Here is a 22,542-nt window from a genome sequence, read left to right as displayed (position 1 = left end):
AGGAGTCTCCACATTGCTTTCCAGAGTGGTTGTACTCATTTACAGTCCCACCAGTACAGTGTATGAGTGTACCTTGTTCCCCACATCCTCACCAACATCTGTTATTGTTACTGTTCTTGTTTATTGCCTGGAATAAGATGAAATCTTGTGTAGTTTTGATTTGCCTTTCCCTGATTGCTAGAGATGTTGAACATCTTTTCATATATCTGTTGGCCATTTGTATTTCCTCTTTTGAGAAGTTCCTATTTCAACTGAAAACAATTTAATGCTCATACTCAAAGCATGATTTAACATATTACCAGATGACCAAAAATAGATCCCACAGCCATCAAAATGGCCCATATGCAGTATTTTTAAAAGTCCATGAAGGGCCAGGATTGTGGCTCAGTGGAAGAACACTTGCTTAGCACATGAGGCACTGGGTTCAAGCCTCAGCACCACATAAAAATAAATACATAAAATAAAGCCATTTTTAAAAAGCCACTCAGTGAGACCCTGTCTAAATAAAATACAAAATAGGGCTGGGGATGTGAAGTAGTTCAGTGCCCCCGAGTTCAATCCCCAGTAACAAAATAAAAAGAAAGAAAGAGAAAAGAATCCATGATATAAGGCAAAAAGAAAAATCCCAGCAAAATAGCATGTACTATATAATCCTATTTTCATAAGAAAGCTAAACCTACCAATATATATACAACTGTATGGATGGATGGTGGATAAAAATACAGTGTTAACACATGCATTTCTCTGGAGTGGGATTATGGGCAATGTGTGTATGTTTTCTTTTCATATTAACATCTTTTTGTATTCTACACATTGTTTAAATTTCATTAGAGATATCATAAAAAAAAAACTAGGAAAGAACAGACCAAGTGCAGATAGTGAGTGATGGTCTTACAAGGTCACAATTCTATTTGAGTTTTTAAAAGATTAGAAACCAAAATTTGCATGCATATGCTTTTTATTTTTTAAAAAAATGCTCCAACACCAGAGGGGAGGGAATTTTTTTTTTTTTTTTAACAACTTGATCTTGAGCTTTGAATTCTTAACCAAGTCACACAGACTTCAACAGGCTGATAGTCAGAGGAGGAAATGAACACACTCTCCCTATCAGATGTAAATTCCAAAGGCTCGCCAAGAATCCAGGTGGAAAGAGACGAACTCCATTGAAATCAGGCCAACGTGGCACCTCCCGTGGCCGAATTTCATAAGCAAGAGGCTCAACTACTGCACACATCTGGCCAGAATAAAAGGACCTCCAACACAATTAATTCAATATTTTCTCCACAGTTCAGAATGCTACGACTGGCAGACAACCATCTTCTATCATCACGGAAAAGTCAGACATATGGCTAAGTATATTTCATGTGCCTTAAAAATAAAATGTGGATTTTTCTAGCCAACAAGATCTTAGGCAAGAATTTTTTTTTTAAATGTAAAAGATGATGCCTACTCGATACCCTCCAAAGGATTCGACTCCACAGCTATTTCTTGAGCACCTACAGAAGGCAGAGATGACACCATACATAAAACAGGGGCACCGCCTTGAAGAAGCACATGATCCAGGACGGAAGACTGTCACGCCAATCTGCAATGGCAAGGCACTCTTGTGGCTCTTGGAGGACTCGTATGCATGCAAAATAAGAGCACCCACAGTGTTGGTGAAACCGATCAGCAAAGAACAGAAGAAGGAGGCAAATAAGCAGAATTGTTTGAAAATATGTAGTAGCACATTCTGTTTTCTAGCTGGTAAACACTCAGGGATTCCTCTTTCAATTCCTAGGAGCCTCTAAAGTGGGGTCACCAGGCTCCAGTCTAAAACAGGAGCCTCCTTAGTGACCCTCCACAGTATTTAGGATTCCAGTTTGGGGGGTCAAGTATAAAGGGCTCCAGGCAATGGGGGGGGGGGGTCAAGACATTTCTACTGTGAAAACCCAAGATAAGAATTTTGGATCCAGGTGACTGTTTGAATCTCTCCTTTATCAGCCGCCTGGATGAATAACTTGACCTTTACAGCTAATTTTCTCGCAGCTGAAATGAGAATAAGATCCTCTACCCAGGCAAACCCTTTAACCCAAATCTCAGTGACAGGTCGAAAGATCAATAACTCCTACTTACAGCCAGGCATGATGGCGGTAATAATTCATACTTACAGACAGGTGGGTGTAATCCCAGCGGCTCAGGAGGCTGAGGCAGGAGGATGGCAAGTTCAAGGCTAGCCTCAGCTACTTAGTAAGGCCCTAAGCAATTTAGTGACACCCTGTCGCAAAGGAAAAAATAAAAAGGGCTGGGGATGTAGCTCCGTGGTTAAGCACCCCTGGGTTCATTCCCTACTACAAAAATAAATAAACCAACAAATAAATAAATAGTGCTTACAATGGTTAATCCACCACCCCTAATTCAGATTCCCAGGCTAACCATGAAGTTGCACCTTAAGGCAGGATTTCTCAACCTCACCCTTCATGAAATTGGAGGCTGGCTAATTCTCTGTTGTAAGACTGAGTTGTACATTATAGGAGGTTATCATGCTTGGATATGAGGTCTCCCCCAAAAGCCCCTGTTAGAGCAGGACTATTTAGAGGTGAAATGACTGGATTTTTGACAGCTGTAACCGAATCAGCCCATCCTAGTTTGTAGGGACTGACTGGGTGGTTAACTGTAGGCGGTGACACAGTGGGTGGAGGAGGAGGGTCACTGGGCATGTGCTCTGAAAGGGTACATCATCCTCGAGGCCCCTTCCCCCTCTTTCTCTGCTTCCTGACCCCACCATGAGCTAAACCCCCTGGATACCATGATGTCCAGCCTCCCCTCCAGCCCACAGCAATGCAGCTTCCTGTCTATGAACTGAGACTTCTGAAACCGTGAGCCTGAAATAAACTCTTCCTCTATGTTGTTCTTCTCGGTATTTTGGTCCCAGTGATGGAAAAACTGACGAAAACCAATGTTCAGCGCATCTCTGACCCATTCACTAGATGCCAGTCGCATCCCAGTCACTAATTGTGACAACCCAAAATGTCTCCAGACATGGCCACATGTTCCCAGGGGGTGGACCAAAGTGCTCCCACTGGAGAACCTCTACTTCAGCAGAGCTCGCTCATGTGTCGCCCCTTCTCAGCTAAAACGGATCACGACTGCTATCATGCAGGCAGCTCATGGGCCAAGCAGAGCATGGAGTGTTTTATACACAGCATCTTGTTCGGTGGCCACAATTACCCCAGAAGGTAAGGACTGCTCTCATTTTCATCTGGGAGAACTGATGTTCTGCAAGTTCACCACTCAACGGGAGGGAGAACCAGGTGACTGACTCCAAATAGGAAGCCCCACCGCCTCCCAGACATTTTTAGCATAAGAGCCCAGACGTGGTACCAGGAAAATAGAGGATATTGGAGTCACACTCCCAAAGGTCATCAATGTTGATACTGGCCGACCTGGAATACCCAAGAAATCAGGAGACCAACTGGTCCTCCTTCCACATTTTACCACAATCTGGGAGCTAAGGACAGCTATTAGAAACAATTCATCACCTGTGACAATGTGGGCTTACACCTCCACCCACGCATGGTGGGACTCCACAGGCTTCCTTCCAACCTGTGTAAACCAATCCAGGTGGAGCCGTTTAAAAAGACAGCATTTGATATTTGAAAAATGTTCAATCTCACTAGCAATTAAAGAAATGCAAATGAAAGCTACACCGAGATCCCATCTCCCTCCAGTAAGAGTGGCGATTATCAAGAATACAAGTAACAGTAAATGATGGTGAGGATGTGGGGAAAAGGCACACTCAGACATTGCTGGTGGGACTGCACATTGGTGAAGCCACTCTGGAAAGCAATATGGAGATTCTTCAGGAAATCTGGAATGGAACCACCATTTGACCACCAGTTCGACCACCTGTTATCCCACCCCTCAGTTTATACTCAAAGGACTTCAAATCATCATAGCACAGTGAAGCAGCCACATCAATGTTTATAGCAGCTTAATTCATAATATCTGAGCTCTGGACCCAACCTAGATGCCCTTCAACAGATGAATGGATTAAGAAAATGTGGTATTTATACACAGAGGAATATTACTCAGCCATAAAGAAAAATGAAATTATGACCTTTGCCAGTACATGGATGGATCTGGAGACTCTCGTGCTAAGTGAAATAAGAAAATACCCCAAAACCAAAGGCTGAATGTTCCCTCTGATATGCAGATGCTGACTCACAATGGGGGAGGGAGTGTTCACTGGATTGGACAGTGGGGGAGAGGGGCACAGAGAGGAGGGATGGGAATAGGAAAGACAATGGAAATGAATCAGACATCACTTTCCTATATTCATATGTGAACACACGACCAGGGAAACTCCACATCATGTCCAACCACAAGACTGGCATCCTAATTAGAATAAGTTAGACTCCATATATGAATAATGTGTGAAAATACATTCTACTATCATGTATAACTAAAAAAATCAAATAAAAAAATTTTTAAAAAAGACAGCATTTGAATCACGCAAGAAAAAAAAAATGAGGGCTTTTCCTAGACTGCAAGAGCTTTCCAGAGAATGGTGTACCACCATCTGCATCTCCAAGAGCTTGCTTGCTCTCCCCAAGTGCTTTCAGGCAGGAAACACTCAAAATAACAGAAGCCACGCTTTCTTGGGCACTTGCTATGTGCCAGGCCCCATGCCCTGTGTTTTACTTAAATCTCTTCATTTTAATTCTCCATCGACCCTAGAAAGTAGGTTGTCGGTATCATCTCCAGGTTCAGAAGGTGAAATCACGGTGCACACGGGGAAGTCTCCTACCCAGGTTACCCAGCTAGTCAAGGGAAATGCCTCCTTTCCGTGCCAGCCACCCTGGGCCTAAAATCTGAATTTACAACATGTCAATGAATTGCTGTCTGTGGATTATTTTATGAGCAGCCCGACAGTCCTGTTAATTCTGTATACAGCAATAACTTTGAGACATGGCTTATGACCAGGGCATAATTGCCTCTGATTGCACCAGCCTGCCACTGTCCATACAGAGAGCCCCGAGTCTTGTTTCCTAACAGACTAAAAGATCAGACTTATTGTGAAGACATAGCCATGCCCCATTACCAGCACACAATGCCTCTGTCTGCAGTAATAGTGAGCTTGATACCTTAGCCATGAGAATATAATTGTCTTACATAACTCATTGTCACAACACCGGAGACGGTGACTGAAAATGTCTACATAGCCAGGCGCAATGCTTGTGATCGCAGCAGCTCGGGAGGCTGAGGCAGGAGGATCGTGAGTTCAAGGCCAGCCTCAGCAATATTAGTAAGGCCCTGAGCAACTCACTAAGACCATGTTTCAAAATAAAAGATAAAAAGGGCTGGGGATGGGGCTCAGTGGGTAAGCACCCTGGGGTCCAATTTCCAGTACCAAAAAAAAGGGTGATAGAGGCAGACAGGTCGGCAAGTGGACTGGGGTCGATGGCCGGGCTACGAATAGCATGCTGTGCACAGGCCTATCCCAGAGTCGAGACTCTCAGGTCCCCATTTAAGTCAGCAACCTGGGGGCCCTTGTTACTGCCATTTCCAAAATTCATCTAACACCTAAACTCAGCACTAGGTTATTCTTTTTTTTTAGAGAGAGAGAGAGAATTTTTTAATATTTATTTTTTAGTTTCGGTGGACACAACATCTTTATTTTATTTTATGTGGTGCTGAGGATTGAACCCAGCGCCCCGTGCATGCCAGGCGAGCGCGCTACCGCTTGAGCCACATCCCCAGCCCCAGCACTAGGTTATTCTTAAGCTCAAAGACCTCTTCCAGGTTGAGACAGGAGGATCGAGTTCAAGGCCAGCCTCAGCAATGGTGAGGTGCAACTCAGGGAGACCCTGTCTCTAAATAAAATACAAAATAGGGCTGGGGATGGGGCTCAGTGGTCGAGGGCCCCTGAGTTCAATCCCCAGTACCATAAAAAAAAAAAAAGAATGAATAAAATTTAAAAAAAAAATCAGATCCTGTAGGCCTGGGAGTTTCTGTAAGGACTTTGGCTTTCACTCAAAGATAAGATCCATAGAAATAATTAAATAATGGACTATCCTGTTATTTAGTTACTGATCTATAAAGAGGAGGTTACCAGGTGATCATAAAAGTCACTCTTCACATTCCATTTTCCAGGGTTGTCAGGTCAGAACACAATGGAACGTCCACAGGACATTTAAAGCAGGATTCAGGATGAGGCCTGTCCCTGATTTCCATGGGCTCTGGCATGGAAATAAGGACATGAATTCACAGAAACGCCACATGGATGTGGAGGCCCATGGGGGCGAAGTAGATGAAGCTCCAATGTTCACTGGGGGTTTCTCAGGGTCATGGACCTCACACAGGAGCTGCATAAGACGGGCAAAAAAGCAGTAACTTACTTTTGAGGGCATGAGTGTCAGTCCTTCATGAATCTGACAGCCTGTGTCTTCCGCGTACACAACATCAGTATGTCCTGTTACACGTCTGTGCACACTCAAGGAGAGGCCCACAAACATCACAGGGTGGTGTTTTGCATAAAAGGATCATTGTTTACAAAGCAACCTCCTCCATGTGGACCCTCGTGGTGAGGAGATGTCAGAGGTTTTCTCTTGTAAACCCCTTCTTCCCCCTTAATTCTGCCATCCCAAACTAGCCGGGTCATCACCACCACCCAATGCAGTGAGCCAAGTGTATGCCACTGCCTCACAAGGTCAAGGTTAACTTAAAATATATATATATATATATATATTTTTTTTTTTTAATTTGGATGGGCACAATACCTTTATTCTATTTATTTATTTGTATGTGGTGCCAAGGATCGAACCCAGTGCCACACACATGCTAGGCAAGCACTCTACTACTGAGCTACAACCACAGCCCAAGTTAACCTATGTTTTTAAGTAACAGCCCATGGCAAAGGGTAGCCACAGGAAACAATGGGCAGGTTGGACTGCCTGTCCTTGCATTATTTCTTATAGAAGCCACGAAGTGTTCTACTACGTCAACTAAACTACTCTAGAGGAGTTTTGCCAAGAACAAAAACAGGTTGATTTTTGAAAGTTTAAATTTTAAAAAAAAAATTAAAAATAAAAGGCACAGCCAAGCACGGTGGCGCACACCTGTAATCCCAGCCTGTAATCGGGAGGCTGAGGCAGGAGGATCATGAGATCAAAGCCAGCCTCAGCAAAAGCAAGACACTAAGCAATTCAGTGAGACCTTGTCTCTAAATAAAATACAAAAGAGGGTTGGGGATGGGGCTCAGTGGTCGAGTGCCCCTGAGTTCAATCCCCAGTATCAAAAAGAAAAAACCAAAACTGTATATATGAAAAAGGAGAAATGATGTAGAGAGCCTAGTTGTACTTGTCATCTGAATAAGAAGAAAGAATGGAAGATTCGTTCAAGCCTCCAACAAATTTTAGTGAGCACCTATTATCTGCTGTTATTATTTTAGCCACTGCGAAACAGGAAAGTCAGAGCTGTTTCTTATTTCCATGGAACTGATATTCTAGTAGGAGAGGAAACAGACCAAAAAGATCATGTGAGAGGCACAGAGGCTATGAAGATACAAATGCATGTGAGGAGATGATTCTGGACCCAAAGAGCCACCCCATAGGCAGTGAGTGGTGTGCCAGAGACCTCAGGCAACCTGGGGAGAACCTGTTACATGCTCTCTTCTCAACTCCAGCTCCATGCATGTGTCATATGTCAAAAAACACCCTACAGTCATGTACATATAAAAAGAACAAAAAACTACAATGTAAAAGCAATAAAATTAGGGCTGGGGATGTGGCTCCGTGGAAGAGCACTTGCCTTGCCTGGGCTCCATCCCCAGTACTGCAAAAGTAATAAGAAGAATAAGTCAAATCAAAGGAAGGGAAAATATAACAGGACTATTTTGTTACAGAGCTGCTGTCACACAGTCCAACTGGTCAAAGCAAATATACAGCACCAAAACAAAATACAGAAATGAACTCTAGTCAACTGCGTGTGGTCCTGACATCCTCCTGCAGTAAAAGAAGGGTCTGGCAACCCAGTTTGGGCTTTTAAATTGGGCCCTATTTATTGTCACCATCCTGCCTTTCTTTTTTTAAAGTGCGGGGACAATTTCGGTTCCTGAGTAATTTGCAAAACCGCAAAATTCATCTACAAAAATATGAAAGTGTGACCTGTAATATACCCAATTGGGAAACTCCAATCACACCATTTTAAGGCTTTGGAGTCTGGGTTATTCGTGGAAGCACTGCATTTCAGGAGCGCAAAGTACCCAGAAAGAGACACACCCGCTTATTTAGGGCTTAAAGAAACTCAGGCCCTCAAAGAGGGACTTGCCAGGTGACAGCACGCTCTGGATCCCAGGCCACCTCCTCAACTGCAGGCTACACCTTAGGGCCTCAGTACTTAAACCTGAGCAAGCTCCAGAAATACCCCCGGGCTCCACCCCTAGTGTTTCTAAACCAGCCACAGCTGCTGAGAGGGGAGGAGATTTGCAAATCTCCCCCAAGTAAAAGCTAAAGCCACTTGGTCCGGGGACTGCACTACCAGAACCAAATGTCCCAGGAATGAAGAGCAAGAGTTTGGGATGAGACTCAGATGAATTCCAGCTCTTTCTGCCACTTGTGGTAGCTCCCTTGAAAAATTCACCCAGACACTCTGAAACTCAAGTTTCCAAAGTTTGAGTCCAGTTCAGTGAATTAAAGGAGAGGATGACCATAAAGCACTACCTTAGCAGAGGGCTTGACATATTCTGTTTTCTTTTTCTTTCTTATTTGGTGATGGGAGGGCCTCAGAGGGCTTTTGCACATGCCAAACACACCTTGGTCAGATGTATTTTAACGTAAGAGCTTAAAAAAGGTGAGCTACATTCTATACCAAAGTTTTCCTAATTACATGTTCCCCCCTATCCACAGTAGAAAGGCCAAAATTCAAAAGACAAACAAGATCAAAGATTGGCAAATGCTTGGAACTAATGGCACATTAACAACAGCTTCGTTCATAGCAGTTGAACACCGTCAACATTACAAACGCACACCAGAAAGCAAAAGGGGAACCCAAACTAGTCAATGTGTGTAATGGAATACTATTCAGCAATGAAAAGAATCAAAGGCCAGGCACCATTGGACACACTTGTAACCCCAGTTACTTTGGAGGCTGAGGCAGGAGGATTGCAAGTTTGAAGCCAACCCCGGGCAACTTAGCAAGACCTTGTCTCAAAATTTTTTAAAAAATTTAAATAGGACTGGAGATGTAGCTCAGTTGTAAAGCACCCCTGGGTTCAATTCCCAGCACTGCAAAAATAAAAATAAAGAATGATGCACAAAAATGTGAAATCTCCAAAATATTTTGTTGGGTAAAAAAAAAGCCAGACAGAGCCAGACACTGTGGCACACACCTGCAATCCCAGAGGCTCAGGAGGCTGAGAAAGGAGGATAGAGACTCCAAAGCCAACCCTAAGCCTTAGCAACTTAGTGAGACCCTTCCTCTAAATGAAATATAAAAAAGAGCTAGGGATGTGGCTTGGTAGTGAAGGGCCCCTGAGTTCAATCCCTGGTACTCCCAGTCCCCCCTCTCCTCAAAACAAAGCCAGACACAATAGAGTGCACACTACATGACTTCTCTTTTTATAAAGCTGAAGAACAGAGAAATCTACGATAAAAGAAATCAAAGAGTCTTTAGTAGAAGGGATTAACTGGAAAGAAACAGGAGGGAAATTTCTTGGGTAATGGAAATGTTCTTTATCTTGATTGCAGCGGTGACAACATGAACATATACATTTGTCAAAACTCATCAAATGAGACACATAAGATCTGTGCAAACTTGATTTAAACATTACACAATATACACATGTAATGAAATGTCCTACAGTAACCATGAATATATGCAACTTTGATCTTTTGATGTATCCGTTAAAATTTTTTATGTATTAATTAAAATTTTATTTAAAAAGACACTGGTACCGTGGTGGTGCATGCCTCCTACTTGAAAGGATGAAACAGGAGGATCAGAAGTTGGAGGCCATCCTGGGCAATTTGGGGAGACCCCTGTCTCAAAATTTAAAAAACACAAAGGGCTAGGGGTATGGTTCAGAAGTAGGGTGTGGCTAGATTCCTGCCCAGGCATGCTCTACATGCAAAAAATTTTTAAAGACCATTTTTTTAAAAATTGTGGAGCCAGGTATAGTGGCACACCCCTGTAAATCCCAGCAGCTTGGGAGGCTGAGGCAGGAGGATAACGAGTTCAAAGCCAGCCTCAGCAACTTAGGGAGGCCCTAAGCAACTCAGCGAGACCCTGTCTGTAAATAAAATATAGAATAAAGGGCTGGGGATGGGGCTCAGTGGTTGAGTGCCTCTGGGTTCAATCCCTGGTACAAAAAAAAAAAAAAGTTGTGCATCTTACTATAGTAAAATGATACCTTAATGCAAATTTAAAACAACATGTATATATATAAAACACACACACACACAAACACACACACACACACACACACACACACATATATATATATATATATATATATATATATATATATATATATATATATATATAAATGTTTTTAAAGGTATTTTGTGACAAAGGACTGACACAAGATGAACAACTCCAGCCCAGAAGGTTCATTTAGTTTGATTCCCCCACAGCCCGGTCCTGCTTGGTAGAATACCATTTGCTATGGACTATTTTGGTCCATGCATCTTTCCAGAGAACTGCCATGAAATAGAATCTTCTCCCACAAGACAACCATGACATTTCCATACTGACAGTGCCCACAGTGACCCATGTCCCTGGGAGAGGCTAACTCACACAAAAGTAACATTTTGCTTTACTGTGTACCAAGAATGAGCCTCGCTCCTCCGACAAAGATGCTATAAATGAGGCAGAACTCTGTCATGTAATTAAAATCACATTCTCACCATGAAGGAGGGAATGGAGGCTGGGTGGAATGGTTTCCAGGGCCACCTTTAACTGTGATGAAGTCCTCCAATGAGCTGGCTCTGCCAGGTGATTATTACAAGAAGTTGCTGTCACACTGTCGTGGGACCCAGGCTATTCAAGTTTCCCCCTCAGCATCTTTTTTCTATCAACACAAATAGGTTCAAAACCAAGCACAATGGTTCGCCCCTGTCATCCCAGTGGCTGGGGAGGCTGAGGCAGGAGGATCGTGAGTTCAAAGCCAGCTTCAGCAACTTAGCGAGGCCCTAAGCAACTCAGTGAGACCCTGTCTCTAAATAAAATACAAAACAGGGCTGGGGATGGGGCTCAGTGGTTGAGTGCCCCTGATTTCAATCCCTGGTACCCACCCACCCCCCTAAAAAAAATAGGTTCAAAGGCATGCAAACAATTACCCCTGCTGTCCACATCCCTGTGCACTAAGAATAGTCTAGAGCGAAGGACATTAACACTCGGAAACACTGCAGAGGTGTCTGATCCTAAACCTTCTCAATAATCTCACCCAACTTTCCTAAATTCCATGAATGAGACAGCCCTGGGCCCATGTCTCCAATCCCTCTGATTACTTGTGGAAGGGTGTGGCTCACCCACAAGCATCTTGCACACTGCAAATGAATCTATTATACACCACCAGGCACCCCAATGGATGGGCAGGAACCCCAGCCCATTCATCCCCTGCCCTTACTCCAAAATGGCCCTGAACTGAGATCTGCAGCTGTTTCCATAAAAACGCCTGACACAGTATTTTCTCTAAAGTTCCATCAGGTCATCTTCATCCATTAACTGGCATTAAATTCATAATCCAGGCTCCCAGAGAAATAAATAAATAAATAAATGCTCAAAATTAACTCAAACATGAAAGTAATAGCTAATCTTTAAATTGAGCACTTACTATTTACCAGCACTGTCCTGGGCATGTTCCCCTCATTAGCTTATGTAATCATACCCACAAGCTGGTTTACAGATAAGAACCTAAGAATATATCATGGAGCAAGGCAAGGGGGCCTCATGCAACAAGAGAGATGTGCCAATGAGTAAGGGAACATGGAGGAGGAAATATCTGCTCATCTTTGCAGAATGGTGGAGGACTTCCTGGAGGAGGTGTCCAGGTGGACATAAATGACACTTTTCCATTAAATTCAGCCCTCAAAGCTACCAAAAGGCCAGGCTTACCGGCACACCCCCACCCATCCCCTCCTCCTCCTCCTCCTCCTCCTCATCTGGAAGAGGCCTGTTTCTAGCCCTCCTTTCTTTTGACACATTCCTGCAGCTGCTGGCCTTCCTATGGAAACATATGGAAACTTTTCACCACATTCAGCTCCACCACCTCCTTTGGTGCTTTCATTGAGAACCTGCGTCACAGTGCTGGGCTGCACCCGGCTCACGTGGGTACAAGGGACAGTCCTTGCCTAGACCACACTGAGATGTAAGGGACCTACCACCACCACCACCAGCAAATGCATCTTTTGAAGCGGTCTTTCCTCCTGTACCGACGTCTGATAGAGGAATTTGCTTTCCTTACCTCCTCAAAATCAGCATACACACACACATCCCAGCCCCTAAGTACCGTCCCCCAATCCCTCCCTCCTCCTCCGAGCTTAAAGCTCTGTTAACAAGGGAACAGCTTCTGATGGTTGTGTGACCTTGGACAAGTCGCTTAACTAATGTCAGTCCTGGTTTCCTTATTGGTAATAGGAGTTTTATTTAAAAAAAAAAAAGTGGATCTTAGAACTGCGAATCAGAATGAGATGTGCAAATCGAGCATTTTACAGAGAGTCTCGCACTAGTCAACTGTCAGTGAACAACTGTTATCATCATCATCAATCATGAGGACGGTGACGGTGGCCGGTAAACTTGGACTAGATTCGCGCCCAGAGCGAAACCCTCCTCCCCCTCCCCCCACACCGCGGCGGAGACACATGCGTCATCCAGCTGTGGGGTGAATGCAGGCTCTGCACCGGCGGATCAGGAATCTCCCGGAGGTCACAATAGCCCCCCTGGAGGGGATACAGGATGAAGCTAGTTTTCTGATTGAAGAGATCCAAGAAATCGTAGCCCCTCTCCTTCCAGACACCCAATCACCAGGTCTAGAAACTGATTAGTGGAGCAAGAATGGCCAAAAGCTACTCGCGCTGCATCACTCCCCCCCAAGAAGCCGGGGACGCGTCCCCCGCCCCTGCCTCCGTTCCCCAAGTCCCCTTCAGGCTCAGTCGAAGCTGGCTGAGATAACAGGTTGGCAAATCGGGCCCGGGAAACATCTCCCCGCTCCCTTGCGCAAATGCAGCCCCTACCCAAACGCAGGTGGGCAAACACGACCCACAACCTGGCAAGAACTTTAGGTATTTCGCCACCACCGGGGCGCACGGCCTCAACTTCTCTCCGCTGTGCTCCGAGAAGGAAAGCGGGAAATCGGGATGGTGGGGGCACCCCACAAGCCGCCTCTCTTATTGGGGTGCGCCCCCACACACAAGGGCACGCCCCGTCTTACCTGGTCTGACGGCTTTGAAGGTGACGGCCTCCTTGCAACTGTCGATGACCCCCAGCACGTCATAGCGGGGCAGACCGGACACCCGGATCCCCTGCACCTCCAGAAGCAGCTCTCCTTCGCTCAGCTTCGGGCCCTCGCCACCGCCGGGGAGCCCCGCCACCTCGGTGGCCGCCACTGCTCCAACATATGGAAACTCCCCGTTCTCCGCGCCCCCCAGCACCGTCACCCCCAGCTCGCCCTGAGGTCCCCGCTTCACGGTGCATTCGTGAACCCTGCTAGTCCAGTGGTTCTTTTTCTGGATCACTTTCGACATGATGAGTGGAACCCCTCCTCCTCAAAAAAAAAAAAAAAGAGTAAAAATGAGACAGGTGCCCCCCACAGCACAAGCCCCCAAGTCTCCTCGGGTTCATAGGAGAAACATCTCTCCCCCAAATTACGCCGCGGGAGAGCCCCTGGGCAGCCTCGCTCCCCTGCACACCCTCGCGCACTCAAGCCATCATCATAAAACAAACTTTCTGGGCTCCTCCGCGAGCCCTGCACAGGCGCCCGCGAGCTTTGTTTGCATTCCGGTGCCTCTCGGTCCACGTTCCGGCGCCCGATCGCGCTCTCCCGGGCCAGAGTCCACTCTGCGCCTCTCCGAGGATTTTTTTTTTTTCTTTCCTCTCTTCCTTTCTTTCTTGCCTTTTTAGAAAATGCGGCGCCTCCTCTTTGCTTCCCGCCCGGCTCTCCACTCCTCGCTGGCGGGCTGTTCCAGAGGACGAGGGAAGCCCTTCCAGCCAGTTGCTGGGAGCCCTGGAGACGCGGCTGCGGGGCGGGGGTGGAGGGGACCGGAGGGAAGTGCCCGCGGCCCCTTTAAGCAGATACAAAGGCTCGACTTGTTTTGTTACAGTTCATTCTATTCCGCGCCGCGGAGCTCAGCGGCCCGGCGAGAGGAGACGCGCGCGCATGCGCCCCGCGGCCGCCTGCCGGCCCGCCGGCCCCGCCCCTCCACCCCGAAGCCAGAGATTCCTACGTGCTTCCCGTTGGGTCCTAAGACCGACCCTCCACGAGAAGCCCGCTTGGCCCCTTTTTCCGACACCCCTCTATTTGCTCCTCCTTTTCTGCCAAACCAATCGACTGGGCAAGTGGCTTTGGAGAAGAGGGAGGCGCGTAGTGTTTGACCCCAACTCGCGGACCCAGGCGGTGTGTCTTTGGGGACAGGTGGGGGTTGGGGAGGCTCGCACACTCACGCACACAAGCACGCCCTCGCGCCAGCCCCAAGCCTCCTGGACGCCCTCGGCCAGTGGCTGGCCACGCTGTCGGTCACCCAGCCCGGCTTGTCCACCGCCTCCGCCACATTTCTCTCTAAAACCTGGGACCGATCCGGAGGCACGCTGCTCCCCGCCTCCCCTGCGCCCACGGGTTCAGGTCCTGGGCGCGGGGTCTGGGCGGGTGTCCTGCGACCCTGGGGAGGGGGACGGAGGGTTCCCCAGAGCCCCCCAACTGAGATCCCGGTGCGCTTCAAAGGCGCCCACACGCACAAACACCCTCATCCTTAAACTTTGGGGACAACTTTTTAGGACCTGGGCAAACTAAGAGGGGGAGAGAAGCCAAAGGCCAGTGTGGGCTTCGACCTAAGGTAGCCATTTAGCTTTTCCACTGTCCTTCCTGCAAAGACTGCGGCCGCCAGTTCTCTGCCCCGGGCTCAAGTTCCTGGTGGAGCCCGAAAGCCTTCGAACTTCGGGGACAGCGAATAAAGATCCCCACGGGTATGGGGCGTGCGCCCGCGTCCTAGCGCCCGCAGGGGTATGGGCGCGGCGGCCACCTCTCGGAATCCGCGGCCCCGGGGGTCCCCACGACGCCAGCGCCGCCCACAGGCCCGGTGGAGAGCGCCTGTGCCCGCCTGGCTGGGGACAGGAAGACCAACTCCACACCAAGTAGGCTGTCCCCTCCACCTGCGGAGAGTGGGACGCCACAGCGGTGTGATCAGGGTTGAAGGCTGGGCTCTGGCGTTCGTGACTTTGAGCAATTCCATGACCTCTCAGAGCCTTCACTTCCCGAGGGCCATAAATGACAGAGTTCTTGGGAGAAGACTTGTAAAGTGAGTATTTACAAAGCGGCAAATAACTTCAGAAACTCATGGTAGCAGTAATATTGGGGAAGAGGACGTTTTCGCGGTAGATGGTGACAATAATTCATCTCCTTTCTAGAACTTAAAAAATATAACCAATCATTTATTTTTATTTTATTATTTTTATTTGATTGATTGATTGATTTGCACTCGGAATTGAATCCGAGGGCACTTACCACTGATCCACATCCCCAGCCCTTTTTATTTCTTATTTTGAGACTGGGTCTCACGAAGTTGTGGAGGCTAGCCTTGAACTTGCGATCCTCCTTCCCCAGCCTCTGGAATAAATGGAATTAAAGGTATGAACCCTGCCTGGCCTTATCATCTGTTGTCTATATCCATCTGTTGGGCTCAACCCTGACTGGATCAAATGAGGAGGGCCGTCAAAGGTAAAATCCAGCAATTGGAAACTCAAGGATGGAACCTACCATCTAGACTTTTAAGTGGTGCTGCTATACAATATGGAGGACCACAGGTTCAGTATCTGGATTCCTGAGCATTTTGTGTCATAGGCCCATTTGGAGCCTGGGACGTATCTCTGTGGAGCACGCACTCCAATGAGGGCAGGGAACTTGGCAGAGTTTGGCTTACTGATGTAACTCACTGCTCACATGTTGCTCAAATGAATTCTACTACAAAAAAAAAAAAATACATCGTGCATACCACATTTAGAGAGGAGTCTTAGATTCCTGTACAAATCACTAGTAAGCTGGACCTTTGTGTTTCCCAGTCTTACTATTCTATAGTCCAACCACATCCCATCATTTGCAAAAATCTCCTACCTACCTAAAATTGTGAATTCCACATGACTCTCGCCCCCACCTAGGCAGTCCTGGTGATGAACACAACCAGGTGGCTTGTGACTCCACCTGCTACAGCCACATCTTCCATCGTCGACTCCTTGCAGCAGCTGAGGAGGGAACAGGATTTAGAACTTAGCATACTTCTAATTATATTTTTAAATTAATTTATTTCTTTTGCAGTGCAGGGGATCAAGCTCATGGCCTTGCACATACTAGGCAAGCCCCCTTCCACTGAGAAATACCCACAGCTTATGCTTCAAGTTTCAAATGTGGAAAAGAAACGTCTGAGGGGACAGAGGGCAGGATGGGAATGGGAAGAGAGACATATTATAATCAAGGAAAATTAGATAAATAATTTGAACCTTCAAAACAGCCCATTTCCAGGTTCTAGAAGTTTAGGGTATTCCTTCTGACACTTCCTGTCTGCTGTGTTTCACCTACACTCATTCCTGTGTCTCAGAGCAGAAGCAACTGCAAGACAATCATGTATGTGTCTTCTATCCAACCTTGAAATCTCATCTTGCCCCGGCACAGTGGCACACACTTGTAATCCCAGCAACTTGGGCAACTGAGGCAGGAGGATCGAAGGTTCAAAGCCAGCCTCAGCACTTAGCGAGACCCTAAGCAACTCAGTGAGACCCTGTCTCTAAATAAAATAGAAAAAAGAGGCTGGGGACGGGGCTCAGATGTTAAGTGCCCCTGAGCCCCATCCCCAGCCCTATTTTGTATTTTATTTACAGACAGGGTCTCACTGAGTTGCTTAGGGCCTCGCTTTTGCTGAGGCTGGCTTTGAACCTGCGATCCTCCCACCTCATCCTCCTGAGCTGCTGGGATTACATGTGTTATTGGATGTAGTTACCACAATCATGTGGTGTAAGCCTTACCAGGAAGAATCTTAATTTTACCACTGAGCAAAGGGAAGTTTGGAAACTCAAGAAACTTGCCCAAGAGCTTAACAGTAACAAAGCCAGAATATAAACCCAGGGGCACAACCCAAAGCCCAGGCTTAGAATGCTGCACCTTGAGAGGATGTAACCATGTAATAGAATTAGGAAACAGCATTTTTTTTGTGGGGGGGAGGGCCTGGAATCGGCCACATAGTGCATACACAATAATTTAGTCACCTTCCCATGTCTTCCTTTTAGTATGAAGGAAGATAGCATTCCACTCTGGAACACAATGTCCTGTTTCCCATGTTGGGACTCTGAGACTTTGAAGTTCAAATAATTTATGGACAAATAAAGAGGATTAATTTGCAAACATTTCTGCACAGTTGGAAGATCCAGGGCTGCAGCATAGGTACTGAGCTAAACAAAATTATATTGTCGCAAACATCAACAAGGAACTCTTTCATCTTTCTTTCTTTCTTCCTTGTTTTTGTGTTTTGGCAGTGCTAAACATTGACACCAGGGCCTGTACATGCTAGACAAGTGCTCTCCACCACTACAAGCTACTACCTTCTTTGCTCCCCCTCTTTTTTTTTTTTGGTGCTGGAGATTGAATCCAGGGTTGCTCTACCACTGAGCTATATCCCTAGACCTTTGTATTTTTGGGGGTCTCACCATACTGAAGCTGGCCTCAAATGTGTGACCCTCCTGCCTCAGCCTCCTGAGTACTAGAATTATATTACAACGCCCAGCTCATACCAGTTTCAAAAGGTGAAAATTATCTCCTGCCCTGGAACAGTAAGCCCTGTAGCAATCATTTGAGGAGACCTTATAAGCTCCTCCCTTATTACACAGTTGTTTGTGTTTGGTTTTAGTACTGGGATTGGACCCAGAGGCACTACTTCCCTGGCCCTTTTAATTTTTTATTTTGAGACAAGGTCTTGCTATGTTGCTTCATGCCTCACTAAATTACTGAGGCTGGCATTGAAATTGCCTTCCTCCTTCCTCAGACACCCCAAGTCTCCGGGATTTCGGGTGTGCACCACCATGCCCAACAACAATGAACTCCTAATAAACACAGTAAGCTTAGATGAGAATTCAGCTATAACAATAAACTCTCATCAAATTGAGATCTTACTTTTCATAGAACTAGTTCTATTTGAAGGAAGGAGAAAATGCATGCATATGAAATGTTCTTTTCTTCAATTTCTCCCAAATTTTCTAGTTGTGATGAAAGAAAGTTATAATTGCAGTCTACAGTGGCATTTTTCTAAAAATGTGAGGATGGGAAATTCGTTGGTCAGCTATGGGAAAAGGAGGGACATATAAGTTGGTTATTTTTTAATTCCTGAAGAATGCAATCAAGAGGCATACATTAGCCGGGTGCAGTGGCGCATGCCAGTAATCCCAGTGGATGGGGAGGCTGAGGCAGGAGGATCAAAAGTTTAAAGCCAGTCTTGGCAACTTAGCAAGGCCCTAAGAAACTCAGGGAGACCCTGTCTCTAAATAAAATACAAAAAAAGGACTGGGGATGGGGCTCAGTGGTTGAGTGCCTCTCCGTTACAAAAAAAAAAAAAAAAGGACTAAAGATGCAGCTCAGAGGTAAAATGCCCCTGGGTTCAATCATATATATATACATACACACACACACACATACCTAATGAGATTGCTATTATCTTGCACAAAGGAAATTCACATTTTCTTGAGAATGGACCTTTGTATATCTCTTTTATTCCATCACTCACAAACTCTGCAAAAATACAGTAGTTTGAACAATATGGTAGATGCTCAAGTAGTAATGGATTTTATTATCAAAGGACTGTGGTGGCCCACTCCTGTAATCCCAGCAGTTTAGGAGGCTGAGGCAGGAGCATCTGGAGTTTAAAGCCAGCCTCAGCAATTTAGCAAGGTCCTAAGCAACTCAGTGAGACCCTGTCTCTAAATAAAATATATAAAGGGCTGGGGATGGGGCTAAGTGGTTAAGCTCCCCTGGGTTCAATCCCTGGCACACACACAAAAATATGTATATGTATGGGTGTGTATATATATATATATATATATATATATATATGCATATGCATATATAAAATATTATCCTATATAACTGGCAAGACCAGAGGTGAATCTAGTGCTCAGCATCATCTGGTTGAAGAGGTCCAAGTGATGCTCTTAGGTGTCTTCATCTCTTAGATCCCCTTTCCTATTGTTCTTCTCATCCTCTCCCACTTCATACAGACTGGCCTGTCCAGCCTACCTGAAGAGGACAACCACAAACAGCATCCACAATCCATGCTTAGCAACCCCAGCAGTAAGGAGATTTTCACTAACAGGAGAGAAAAGCAGTCAGAGAAATTTTAGTGTCTGCTAAAGCGATTTCAGTTGTTGAGAATGGAAGTACTGACTGCTCTTCAGGGTTTTTAACAAATAAGCGTGAGTCCAAAATCAGGGGCTGGAGATGCAGCTCGGATGTAGAGCAAGTACCTGGCATGGGTCAATCTTTAACTTCCCCCAAAACACTCAGCTGTGTGACTGAGCCAGGCAGAGTGTGTGTGGACTTGAGACTACTTGGGAAAACTTCATGAAGGTGAGTTCCTCTGCACACTCTTAATTGCCTTTTCTGCAACCAAAAGTTCCAAAAAAAAAAAAAAATTAAGTGTAATGGGAGTTTGATTTCAGTCAAAGCTGCAGTGGTTGGCCCATATTTTTGTAGATATTTTAAAAATATCCTGAAGCTGGCAACATTGCAGTATTAAACCCTTTACAATGGAAAGCAGTAGAGTATTATACTTGTTGAATACACATGGTTTGTTAAACCACAGACCATTGATTTCAAATGTTCTCAAGTGAGCCTTGAGTTTCTCTGAGGCTAAGATGAAGAAGAGAATTATATGTTTCAAGATGGACCGTGACAGTTGAATGTCGGGTAGATGGGTTTTATTCATTCATTCTTTCATTTATTCAAAGGCAATTGATTAAATACTGATTTTGTCAATTCCTGGTCAGGACTGATGCCAAATCACTAAAACACACATTTTTCCCCACGGAGGAAGCCTACCTCAGACAAGAAAGAAATAGTATTTAGAAAGTTCTAAGGGAAACCTAAGGGTATCCTAGAAGACCTCTCATTAGGAAGGACTGTGATTTGTAAACAGAACTTTAGAAAATAAAGGTACCATTGTTAGGAGAATTTCTTACCTCCTCCCCTCTGATTTATTTTAACGGTATTTGAAGAAGTGAAAGGTGAAGTCCAGTTTTATGATCACATTATGGTACTCGAAGTTGTGTTTTATGGGAAAATTCATAGAGGTCTCAGATGGTGAAAGTCACCCTCAGATGATGAAAGTCACCCCCAGCATGAATATATGATTCCAGAAAGCTCGACTCTATCTTGCCATGAAGCCGATCTCACCAATAGAAGGTGACATTTGGGAAAATGACTCAGGACCATGGAGCAATCTGGCATCTGAGCAATCTCATTCCATGACCTGTGCCATCTTTGGAAAATTCTTCCTCACCAAATTACGTAGCTGAATGCATGAGGACCCCCAAACCATACTACTCACTACTCCAGATTTAGCACATTCCTGGAATTTTGAACTCATTTTTATGAAGTGTTGCTCAGGTAAGGAGAGGCTTGGCCAAACCCAGAGTGGTTGTGAGCAATTGTATTGTATCTCAGGGAGTCATGCCCAAATTTGGAGTCTTTGTATCCTGAACATTCCTGACACTCCTGGCTCAGGATCTCAGCCTGCCCAAGTTGGAGTACTTAGAGGATTTTAAATGCAGCAGAGAACTGCTGAATAAGTCTGTGTTGGAAGATTCTGCAGTTTTTTGTTTTTGGTTGTTGTTGGTTTTTTGTTTTTTGTTTTTTTTTTGTTCCAGGGATTGAACCCAGGGGCACTCCACCACTGAGCCACATCCCCAGCTTTTTTTTTTTTAATATTTTCGAGACAGGGTCTCACTGAGTTGCTTAGGGCCTTGCTAAGTTGCTGAGGCTGGCTTTGAACTCGCGATCCTCCTGCCTCGGCCTCCGGAGCTGCTGGGATGACAGGTGTGCGCCACTGCCCTGGCTGCAGTTTTAATTACTAAGTTAGCCCTCTGCGTTAGCGGATGCACAAGCTGGCATGTGCTTGGGAACATTTCTGCTTCCAGACTTACAGCATCTGCATTTTTCAGATGTTTGACCTTGATCTTCTGACCTTGCCTCTAGAACTCGGAGAGTGCCAGGACCACTCACAGCTGAGTGGTGGAAGCAAACACTAGACAGAGAGCGATGCTTTTTTTTTTTCCTTCTCTCCACTCGAATCCAGGGTTACCCTGTGTTAGTCTCAATTCAACTTCCTTCAGTCGTTCATTTTATTTTAATCTCTAGTCTCAGTATCAGTTTACTTTTTGAATTGACCACATGAAACTGAAAACTATTACAGCTATGCAATCCCTTGGCTAAGGCAGGCTGGCATTTCCTGACACTGCTCTCCAGATGACTGAGAACCTCTCTAGGTGCATGTTTTTTCAAACTTTTATGATTGCTGTTCACAATAAGAAATGTATTTCCCATCAGTTCCCGTGCACATGTGCACATACACAAGGAAACAGAGGTTCCGTGAAACCCCACTCATCTTTCTGCATGGGTGACAGCCCACGGTCAGTCGATTCCTTCACCCGTCCCTGTATGACTCATCAGCTGGGGATGGTTTTCCATTTTTAAATGGATGAAACACATTGAAAGAAAAATAACATTTATATGGATACACATTTACCACATGGCATGCACTGCTATAAATCTTTGCATTTATTGTCTCATTAACTCTTTTCGATAATTTGTCCTTGTCTTAATCAAGATCGTGAGCATAATAGCAATGGTGGCTAGTTTCCTAGCAAGTGCCTGTCGTGCTGAGCATGCTGGTATATGCTTTATGTAGTGCATTTATGGAGTCCTGTCTGCTTTGGAAGGCAGGGAGTGTTATCGTTCCTGTTTTACAGATGAGGAAACAGAGGATTGAAAAGCTACATAACTTGCACATGGTCACATACCTAGGAAGTGCGCTTGGGATTTGATCCTAGTTTTCTCTGCCCTTAGACTGATGCTTTTGAGGATTGTTGTCTTTAGTAGCTTCTTGCCCACCATCTGACACATAGCATGGATTTCATGCATATTTAAAGAATGAATAAATGATATACATGTATGAATGAAGGATGCTGAGAAAATGAGTGTCTTCCCATGAATCCTGACCAGTTATGGGAACAAAGACAAACTAAGTGATTGCTCTGTGTTTTCAAAACAAGCAAAGTAGCATCTCAGTTATTGAGTGTTTTCCATGTGCTAAGTAA

At 45.4% G+C, this 22,542-nt stretch overlaps 1 protein-coding gene across 18 annotated transcripts in view; it reads right to left on the bottom strand.

Moving 5' to 3' along the window:
* Magi1 (membrane associated guanylate kinase, WW and PDZ domain containing 1) overlaps positions 1–14,342 on the bottom strand; it is a 619,206-nt gene extending 604,864 nt beyond the window's left edge. For 14 of the 18 annotated variants that reach the window (XM_046452716.2, XM_046452721.2, XM_046452728.2 and 11 more), the window contains exon 1: positions 13,412–14,341. In XM_046452716.2, coding sequence (XP_046308672.1) covers positions 13,412–13,724 — 313 coding nt within the window. In that variant the 5' untranslated portion in view covers positions 13,725–14,341. Of the gene's footprint in view, positions 1–13,411 lie in introns of all 18 variants that reach the window. The other 4 variants (XM_046452718.2, XM_058582074.1, XM_046452730.2 and 1 more) reach the window with 1 other exon arrangement.
* Between the last annotated feature and the right edge of the window lie 8,200 nt (positions 14,343–22,542).

Source organism: Marmota monax, unplaced genomic scaffold (genome assembly GCF_021218885.2).
Source record: "Marmota monax isolate L192 unplaced genomic scaffold, Marmota_monax_Labrador192_F-V1.1 WCK01_AAM20220418_F8-fsc00042, whole genome shotgun sequence".
In the NCBI taxonomy this organism is placed as follows: Eukaryota; Metazoa; Chordata; class Mammalia; order Rodentia; family Sciuridae; genus Marmota; species Marmota monax.
This window is presented reverse-complemented; position numbering and strand designations above follow the sequence as displayed.